The sequence below is a fragment of the Dasypus novemcinctus genome, chromosome 9 (assembly GCF_030445035.2).
Source record: "Dasypus novemcinctus isolate mDasNov1 chromosome 9, mDasNov1.1.hap2, whole genome shotgun sequence".
NCBI lineage: Eukaryota > Metazoa > Chordata > Mammalia > Cingulata > Dasypodidae > Dasypus > Dasypus novemcinctus.
The window spans coordinates 94,871,850-94,882,007 of record NC_080681.1 but is presented as its reverse complement, the minus strand read 5'-3'; the positions used below and the strand labels follow the sequence as shown (position 1 = coordinate 94,882,007).

At 50.8% G+C, this 10,158-nt stretch overlaps 1 protein-coding gene across 1 annotated transcript in view; it reads right to left on the bottom strand.

The window, feature by feature from the left end:
* Window positions 1–4,776, bottom strand: part of LOC131279787 (bone morphogenetic protein 8A-like) — a 40,791-nt gene extending 36,015 nt beyond the window's left edge. Inside the window, exon 1 of the mRNA XM_058303827.2 lies at window positions 4,440–4,776. Coding sequence (XP_058159810.1) covers window positions 4,440–4,776 — 337 coding nt within the window. The remainder of the gene's footprint in view (window positions 1–4,439) is intronic.
* Between the last annotated feature and the right edge of the window lie 5,382 nt (window positions 4,777–10,158).

Below are 10,158 nucleotides of genomic sequence, written 5' to 3'. Positions count from 1 at the left end.
TGAATTCAGGGCCCTGCCCAATTCATGGCAAGAGCTCCCACCCAGGGGTGGCTGTGGCATGACCCAGGAGGTGCTGGGGGAAGCAGGAACTGGGGTGGGTGGTGACTCACTCTGATGGGCAGCTCCCCTGGGGGCATTCTTGAGGCGACTCCAGCCCCAGTTCTAGCTACAGTCTCCTCTCTCATCTGTCCTGTGTCTTCGCTCCTGTGAGCCAGCTGGTCCTCTACATAGGCATCCGGAAGGCTGCGTCCAGAACCTCCCACCTGGGTCCTGGTTAATGGCTGCATCCTGCTGCTCACTCTCCCAACTCAGCCCACCACCAGGTCTGGGGAGGGGAGGGGAGGCCTCCTTGGGCCTCCCGACCTCCTGCTTTACAGATGGAAGCAAATGGCTAAAGATAACAGCCAAAAGGTGACAGCAACCCAAGTGTCCATCAATGGATGAATGGGTAAACAAAATGTAGTAGAGACATACAATGGAATATTATTCAGTCCTAAAAAGGGATGAAGTTCTGACACATTCCAGAACATGATGAATCATAAACATCATGTTAGTGAAATAAGCCAGTCACAAAGGGACAAATATGGTATGATTTCACTTACATGAAAATATCTGCAAATGCATAAAGACAGAAAGTAGATTACAGGTGGGGATGAGGGGATGGAGACAGAGTTTCTATCATGGGTGATGAAAAAGCCTTTAAAAAAAAAAAGATTTATTTATTTATTTATTCCCCACATCCCTCCCTCCATTGTCTGCTCTCTGTGTCCATTCGCTGTATGTTCTTCTGTGTCTGCTTGTATTCTCATTAGGTGGCTCCAGGAACCAATCCTGGGACCTTCTGGAGGAGAGAGGCAATCATTCTCTTGCACCACCTCAGCAACCTGTTCTGCTACATCTCTTATTGTCTCTCCTCTGTGTCTCTTTTTTGTTGCATCATCTTGCTACATCAGCTCTCAACATTGGCTGGCATTCCTGCGCAGGGTGGCACTCCATGTGGGCCAGCTCGCCACACAGGCCAGCTTGCCTTCACCAGGAGGCCCTGGGTATCAAACCCTGGACTTCCTTTTTTTTTTTTTGTCTTTATTCATTTTTTTAATATTACATTAAAAAAATATGAGGTCCCCATATACCCCCCACCCCCTCACCCCACTACTCCCCCCATAGCAACATTCTCCTCCATCATCATGAGACATTCATTGCATTTGGTGAATACATCTCTGAGCATTGCTGCACCTCATGGTCAATGGTCCATATCATAGCCCACACTCTCCCACGTTCCATCCAGTGGGCCATGGGAGGATCTACAATGTCTGGTAACTGTCCCTGCAGGACAACTCCAAGTCCCGAAAACGCCTCCACATCTCATCTCTTCCTCCCATTCCCCACACCCAGCAGTCACCATGGCCACTTTCTCCACACCAATGCCACATTTTCTTCTATTACTAATCACAATAGTTCATGAACAGAATATCAGTAAGTCCACTCTAATCCATTCTCTATTCCTCCATCCCGTGGACCTTGGATTGGTTATGTCTATTCTATGTCAAGAGCAGGCTTAGATTCCACATGGATGCTGGATGCAATCCTCCTGCTTTCAATTGTAGGCACTCCTGGCTCCATGGTGTGGTGGTTGACATTCTTGAACTCCATGTTAGCTGAGAGGGGTAAGTCCAAAAAACCAGAGTATAGAAGCTGAAGTCTGTTGAGGCTCAGGGCCTGGCTATCATATGGTTAGTCCAGAGATTCAGATCCCCTTATATATTAAACCCCAGCACCAACTACAGTTCTGGTAAAGTAACAGGAAAGACTTGTGAAAAGAGATCACATCTGAGTCCAGCTCCATCACCCAGAAACACCAACTCCAAAGAAGAGCCTACTGACATGGCACTGAACTTCATCTGCCATGACCATAAAACCTGTGGGTCTCTGTAGCCCTCAGAAGAACCAATACCTGGAGTTGTATCTACTTTATCTGTCTCTGGGACTCTGCTCAGGTGTGCATAAGGGCAACGCCTCTGATAACCTTCTGGCTATTTTTTAGAGACTTATAGCCATATAAACTCATTTGTCCTTTCCATTTCCCCCTTGATTTGGGTCAAAAAGCATTTTTAACTCCTGTTATTATATGTAGACATAGATATTCTGCTGGTCCGAGTTGAATCTTTTATTCAAGGTAATTTTCTAGTTACATCATCAGCTGGTACTTGGTAGTAATCCCTCGGCACCAGGAAGGCTCATCCCCAGGAGTCATGTCCCATGCTGGCGGGAAGGCAGTGAATTTACATGCTGAGTTTGGCTTCGAGACTGGCCACATTTGAGCAACATGGAGGCTCTCAGGAGGTAACTCTTAGGCACATGGCTGCTCTAGGCCTTGTTCTTATTTCAGGTGCACAGGCTCACAAGCATAGTCATTAGTATCAGGGGTTCATTGTTGGACCTTCATTCTTTTTAGGTATTTGCCGTTGCACTTGGGGGATTGTTGCTGTTCCTTTAGGGACTGTAATAGAGCTCCCCTGGCTAGGAACTCAGCACTCCCTAAGTTATTGTTTTTAATTGTTTCCACTATGAAAACATCCAAACATTTTTATGTACCCTGAATATATGCCCTGAAGAACTCCCTGCCACCCATGTGTCCCCTGTCAATAACATCCCACACCAGTATTCCTCCACTGCCATTGATAAACCTCTCTGTGATCCAAAACTTCCTGAAAAGTGAAGCCCAATATATTGCCAGGTGGACTTCCTATATGGTAGAAGGGAGCCCAATTGCTTGAGCCATATCCGCTTCCCTGGAAAAGTTTTGGTAATGGATGGTAGTGTTGGTAGCACAATATTGTGAATGTAATTAATATCACTGAATTGTACACATGAAAGTAGTTAAAATGGGAAATTTTATGTTGTAAATATGTTACCACAACAAAAATTTAAGAGGAAGGGAAGGGAAGGGGAAAGAGAGAGAGAGGAAAGAAGGAAGGGAGGAAGGGAAAAAAGGAAGGAGGGAAGGAACGAGAGAAATGGCCAAGGCCCCACAGCACCTGCTGCTGCTCCACGCCTGTGTCCTCTGCCCAGGCACCCGGGAACCTCCCTCCACCTTGGAAGGCCTGCCCTCCTGACAACAGAACTGTCACCTCCTTGAGCACTGCACGCAGAGCCAGACGGCCTGGGCCGAGTCCAGGACACGGTCTCTCTGCGCCCCACTGCCCTCACCTAGAGATGGGGGTGGATGCCAGGGCTGTCAGCAGCGTTGCCGGGGGATTGGAGCGCTGCAGGCGGGGCGGCTCGAGTCCGGGGCAAGGCTCCTCTTCCTGCTCTCCCTGGCTGGGGCTGAGCCGTGTCCTTGGTTGAGCAGCCCAGCCTGGTCTCTGCCCCGGGCAGACCCCTGCCCATCACCACACAGACAGGAGGAAAAGCAGATGGTGACCCCGACCAACAGCAAATCCTCAATCGTAGATTAAAGTGAGGCTAGCAATGGAAAAACATGTCTCTGAGACCTTTAAGAGTAAACGGTTCCGCGCGGGTGTAGCTCAGTGGTTGAGCGCCTGTTTCACGTGTGGACGTCCCAGGTTCAGTGCCCAGTACAAAGAAGAGCACATGGCTCCACGGTGCACAATTTTGGCAGGGAGGAAAACCTGGGCTTGTCCTGGGAGAACACAGGGCCAGGCTGTGACCTGGGTCATTCCACTGACCTGGGCGCTCACTCTGTGCCAGGCCACGTGCCGGGGGCTGGGCCCTGGGTGACAAGACCACAGTTCCAGATGCGCCCGGCTCCCGTCTGCAGGCGCCCGGTCCTCAGGCTCTGCAGCTCCGGCACAGGGAAGAGGCTGCTGTGGACTCAGGACACCCGGGTTCCCAGCTCAGCTCTGGCCACTCCGCAGTGACCAGGGGTTTCCACGCTGACCTTTGTCCCTCTCTTCAGCACTGCCCTTATCACAGGGCAGCACCCCTGCCTGTTTACTCATCAGTCTCCCCAGGACCTGACTGTCTTCCCGGCACTGCCCAGGGCCACCCGGACATTACAGGACTCTTCCCTTGGGTGTGTTTTTGCGGATGGGCAGTGGGGGTGGGGAGGGGGGGTAGGGGTGCAGGGAGACTGTACCGCCCCCGGGAGGTCACCTTCTCCGACTGCTCAAGCTCATCATCCCACGGCTTAGCCCTTGGCCTCCCAGACCACGCAGCTCACACCTCCCTGTGCGGCCGCTGCCGCGGCCCCCATGACTCCCCGGCGCAGCTGAGACCCGGGCCCTGTGCACGTCCAGGCGGCTTACACGCCCGAGGGGCCGCACAGTCCCCCGCCGCCCACGTCCACACGACAACCCCGAGGGACGGACTGCCAGGAGCCCCACTTACAGCACTCCCTGAGGGCTCACAGCGTGGGGTGCCGCCGCCCCCAGGACGGCGGGGGGTCTCGGACGCCCACCCCCGCGGCCCCCGCTCACCCACGTTGACGAAGCTCATGACCAGGTCGGCGCGGCCGAGGCCCCGCGGCGGGGGCCCGCCGTCCTCGTCGTCGTCGCCCGCCGTGGCGTGGTAGAGGTCCAGCATGAAGAGCGGCGCGGACGCGGGCAGCCGGGCGGCGGCGGGGGGCGCGCGGGGCCGGGGCCGCCCGGGCAGTCCCAGCACCGCCAGGACCTCGCGCTGCATCTCGCGCCGCTCGCGCGCGCCCAGACGGCGCTGGGGGCAGCCGGGCGGGGGGCGCGGGCCGGCACCGCCGCTGCCGCTCAGCGCGCACAGCGCCAGGCCCAGGAGCCACAGCGGGCCCGGGCGCGCGGCCATGGGCACCGGCCGAGGGGCGCTCGCTCGGCGCGCATCCTCCCAGATAAGGCCACTGTGCACGCGGCAGCGCCGCCTCCGAACTGCGGCTGTCGGCTAGTCTTTCTGCCGCCGTGTGTCCGTCTGGCCTCAACCGGTAGGGGAAGGCGGGCGGAACTCCCGGTAGGGCGTTCAGGGGACCCCGCGAACCGCTGCCTCGGCGGGACCCGGCTTTAGCGCGGCTAGCTGCCCTTGGATCCCGAGCGGCGCGCGGGGGCGGGGCCGAGGATTGCGACTGGCGTCGCGGGTGGCGGCAACCGGGAAATGCTACCCGCGGGTGAGTGGTGGGCGAGCCAGGTAAAGGGTTCACAGCCCAGGCGTCGGGGACGTCGGGGTCGGGAAAGTCATCAGCGTCTCTCCTCCCAGCCACTGGCCGCGCCGTCGGGCGCTACTCGCGGACCTTGGTCCAAAGACCCCAGGGTGGCTGCACGGTGAGGGGAATGCAGGAATCCGGACCGCCTGCGGGGCGCGAAATCCCTCCAGCGCCTTCGCCCGGCTGCGGATCCCGGCTCTCGGATCCGCCGGCGGTGCGACCCGGCGGCCCAGCCTTGGTGCGTAGGGTGTCAGTCACCTCAGGGACCGAAATGTGCCTTCAGTCGGGTCTGGAGGGGCGCCCCGCGTGTGCCAAGCATGCCCTGCAGGTGGGGCGCACTCTGCAGCCGGCTGCAGCCGGGCGCGCAACCCCCGCCACCGCCGCTGCTCGCCGGCCTCCCAGCGCCTAGCAGCTGTCCCCTTGCGTGAGGCCTTACGGACTTCTTCCCGGCCCCCTGTTCAGTCTGCTCCTCCCGGCGCGCCCACCCACGTGCTTCCCATAGGCTCTCCAGCAGCGCGCCTGGCGCCGCGGTCCCAGCTGCTCCAGCAGTTGCCGCCGCCGCTAGCCCGTGCCGTGTGCCCTGTGGACCCTGGACCCCCGCATTGACCCAGACGCGCGCTGAAGACATGCACCCGCCTCCTGCCTCTGGCCGGCTATTCCCCAGCGCCAAGGCACCACGCAGAAGCGGTTCTTAATTTCCATGCCCTACCGCCACGTCGGCTTTCGATGTATCAAAGGCTCCTCAGGGAAACTCCTCTCTTTCCGCACACCCTGCTCTTCCCTGGTTGCTCTCACTTCGTTTATTAATTTATGGTTGAAGTTCTGCACTGGGAGGAGGTGACAGGCTGAACTTGGAAGGCTGGAAAGGGAAGTGTGATCAATGGGAGGAGAATATTCTAGGCTGAGGAAATAATTGCTGTGTCAGTGTCCAGAGATTAGGGGGCAGCTAACATCACTTACCATGTGCCAGGCACATTCTGAGTACTTGTCTTGTATCTGTGCTTTAATGCTTATAACATAGACACCATTTAAAGCCTCTCCTTTTACCAGATGAGGAAATTGAGGCACACAGGGGTTAAGGAACTTCCCCAAGGTCACACAAAAGGCCGAACCGAGATGGGGCAGATGGGCTTGTTCAGTACAGATGGAGCCTGGGCAGTGTGAATTACAGGGGTAAATAGCGAATCCTGAGGTTGGGGAGGCTGGCAAGGGACAGACCACAAAAGGATCTTGCAGGGAGGCTAGGTAAGTGCTTTGAGCACAGCATTAATTATGTGTTCCGCCTTATCACCCATGCAGACTCAAGATTAAAGCTCAAAAGTGAGTGTGAAAAGTCTCAGAGATGCAAAAGACTTTGACACAAAATGCAAAATAGCAGAGTAGGAAACTCTAGGAGTTGATCCCTCCATTGAAGCAAACCACTGAGCCGAGAAAGTGAGCATCTTTTTTGCAACTCTGGAGTCTGATCTGACACTTGTAATAACCAGGGGAGTGCTTAGTGAACAGAGAGGTTTATGATCTTTCCTGAGTCTGCAGAGCAAACCGGCAGCCATCAGCTGTTCCTCAGCCCTGCCACACTGCCAGATAGGAACCAGCAATCTCTGAGTAGCTGGCTGGTGCCAGGAAGGCAATAGGGACAATGTCTGAGGGACCAGCGGACATGTTTGCCTTAATTTTGGTCTTGGGGCTACAGTAACTTAGCCAATCATAAGATTTAAAGAGATGGCACCCTCCCCCCACCCCTATTTTTTTAGAGTCAGAGTATTAAGGAAATCTCTGTCAGGTTACTGGATGACTGCAGAGATAATGCAATAGAAACTTCAGTGGCCACGCACAGCAAGGAATCCACACTTTGCAAAAATACATTGGAAAAGTCATAAACAAATGGCCCCAGCCCTCAACAGGCAAAAATCAGCAATCCCTGAGGAACAGATAAATCAGATATCCAGAGTTATCACATTATAATACTCAGAATGGTCCATTCACAGGAACGAAAGGATTTGACAAATACCACACCTGAGAAAGCCCACACATTGAATTACTATCAAAAGATGTTAGGGAGTAGACGTGGCTCAAGCAGTTGAGCACCTGCCTCCCATATGGGAGGTCCCAGGTTTGGGTCCCAGGGACCATATTTTGGCCTCCTGAAAAAAATATAAACAAACAACAAGCAAAAGAAATGATAACACCAATTCAGGGAAGCTAATGTGGTTCAGTGGTTGAGCGACAGCTTCCCACATATGAGGTGCCAGATTCGATCCCAGGCCCCCAGTACCTAAAAAAAAAAAAAAAATCCTAAAGCAACTATCTTAAATATGCTCAATGAACTAAAGGAAAGCTATGGACAAAGAACTACATGACATTAGTAAAAACAATGTACAAACAAAATTATAATATCAATAAAGAGATAAAATTATAAGAAATGAACCAAATAGAAATTCTGGAGCTGAGAATTACAATAAGTGAAATGAAAAATCCAGTAGAGGGTTTCAATAACAGATTTTTTTGAGCAGGCAGAAGAAAGGATCAGCAAACTTGAAGAAAAGACAACTCAAGCTATCTATTGTGAAGAGCAGAAAGGAAAAAATGAAGAAAAATTAAGACAGCTTAAGGGACCTTGGGACACCATCAAACATACTAACATATACATCATAGGAGTCCCAGAAGGAGAAGATAGAAAGGGGCAGAAAAAAATACTGAAGAAATATTATCCAAAAATTTCCCAATGACTATACACATCCAAGAAGCTCAATGATAAAAGTACGATAAACTCAAAGAGATCTAAACTGACACACATTATAGTCAAATTATCAAAAGACAGGATATTCAAAGCATCAAGAAAAAAGCAACTTGTCACTTACAAGAGATCATCAATAAGATTAACAGCTGAGGGAAACAGACTTGGCCCAGTGGTTAGGGTGTCCGTCTACCACATGGGAGGTCCGCGGTTCAAACCCCGGGCCTCCTTGACCCGTGTGGAGCTGGCCATGTGCAGTGCTGATGTGCGCAAGGAGTGCCCTGCCACGCAGGGGTGTCCCCCGCGTGGGGGAGCCCCACGCGCAAGGAGTGCGCCCGTGAGGAGAGCCACCCAGCGTGAAAAGAAAGAGCAGCCTGCCCAGGAATGGCGCCACCCACACTTCCCGTGCCGCTGACGACAACAGAAGCGGACAAAGAAACAAGACGCAGCAAAAAGACACAGAAAACAGACAACCAGGGGAGGGGAGGGGAATTAAATAAATAAAAATAAATCTTAAAAAAAAAAAAAGAATAACAGCTGAATTCTCATCAGAATCAATGGAGGCCAGAAGACAGTTGTATAACATTTCAAGTCCCAAAACAAAACAAACAAACAAAGCTGTCAACCAAGAACTCTGTATCTGGAAAAATTATTCTTCAAGATGAAGAAGCAGGGAAATGGATGTGGCTCAAGTGATTGGGCTCTCATCTACTATATGAGGGGGGTGTCCAAGGTTTGGTTCCCAGGGCCTCCTGGTGAAGGCAAAGTTGATCTGCACCACGGAGAGTTGGCCCATGCCACTAAATAACACAACAAGATGATGCAGCAAAAAAGACACAGAGGAGAGACAATGAGAGACACAACAAACCAGGGACCTGAGGTGGCTCAAGCAATCGAGTGCCTCTCTCCCACGTCAGAGGTCCCAGGACTGGTTCCCAGTGCCTCCTAAAGAGAAGGCAAGAAGAGAAGACAAGCAGACACAGAAGAATGCACAGCAAATGGACACAGACAGGAGACAGCAAGCTCAAGTGGGGGAAAAAGGAATAAATAAAATAAAATCTTTAAAAAAAAAGAATGAAAAAGCAATTAAAACATTTCCAGATAAACAAAAGCTAAGGTAGTCCATTACCAGTAGACCTTTCCTACAAGAAATACTAAGAAGAGTCCTTCGGGTTGAAATAAAAGGATAATAGAGAGTAACTTGAAGCCATAAGAAGAAATAAATTACATTAGTCAAGGTAACTACATAGATAAATATAAAAGCCAGTATTATTATAATTTTAGGATACAACTTCTTTTTGTTCAATATGGTTTAAAACGCAAATACATAAAATAATTAAAAATCTATGTTAATGGATTCATAATATAATCTGAGACAATAACATCATAAAGGGAGAGGGATGGAGATGAATAGAAGCAGAACATTTATACGTTATTGAAACAGTCGATAGTAGTCAAACTGGATTGTTACAAGTTTAAGATGTTAACTATAATTAACAAGATAATCATTAAGAAAACAACTAAGAAATAAACAGATATTTCTACCTAATATGAATGAACACTCACTAAAGAAGACACACACAGAGGAGAGAACCTTGTCATTTTTGATCCTGCCATGTGACAAAAAGGAGAAGGCTCAAACAGCTAAAACCCCAGGGAGAGATGGACTGTTAGCCTGACAGCTTACAGCTGACCTTGGGAAGAGAGCCGAGATTGATATAGGAAGTCCTGAGAGACGAGCTCTATGCCAGCCTGCAGCTGAGATAAGGAAGAAGCTGGGCCCACGGACCCTCGAAAGGAAGCCGAAGCCCAGAGGGAAGGCTGAAGCCCCAGGGATCACCCACCGTCTTGCTTCAGCATGTGGCAGCTGACTTTGGTAAGAAAGTATCTCCCATGATACCTTGAGTTGGACTCTCCAAAGCCCTGGAACTATAATCTTTTCCCCAAAATAAATACTTTTTATAAAAGCCAACAGATTTCTGGTACTTTGCATAAGCACCCCTTTGGCAAACTAACACAGTCCCTAAACTATTCCTTTCAACCACAATCCCATTTATAAACCAACTGTGTTACTTATATTCACTATAATGTGCTACCGTCAACTTTATCCATTTCCACACTTGTATAGTGAAGCTGATTAAAAATTTTACATACATTAAGCATCAGTACCCCTTCTTGGTCCTCTACCTATCTCCTAGTAACTTATACTCTATGTTTTAACTCCATGTGTTTATTCTTCATATTTAGTTCATATTAGTGAGGCTACACAATATTTGTCCTTTTATGTCTGGCTTAT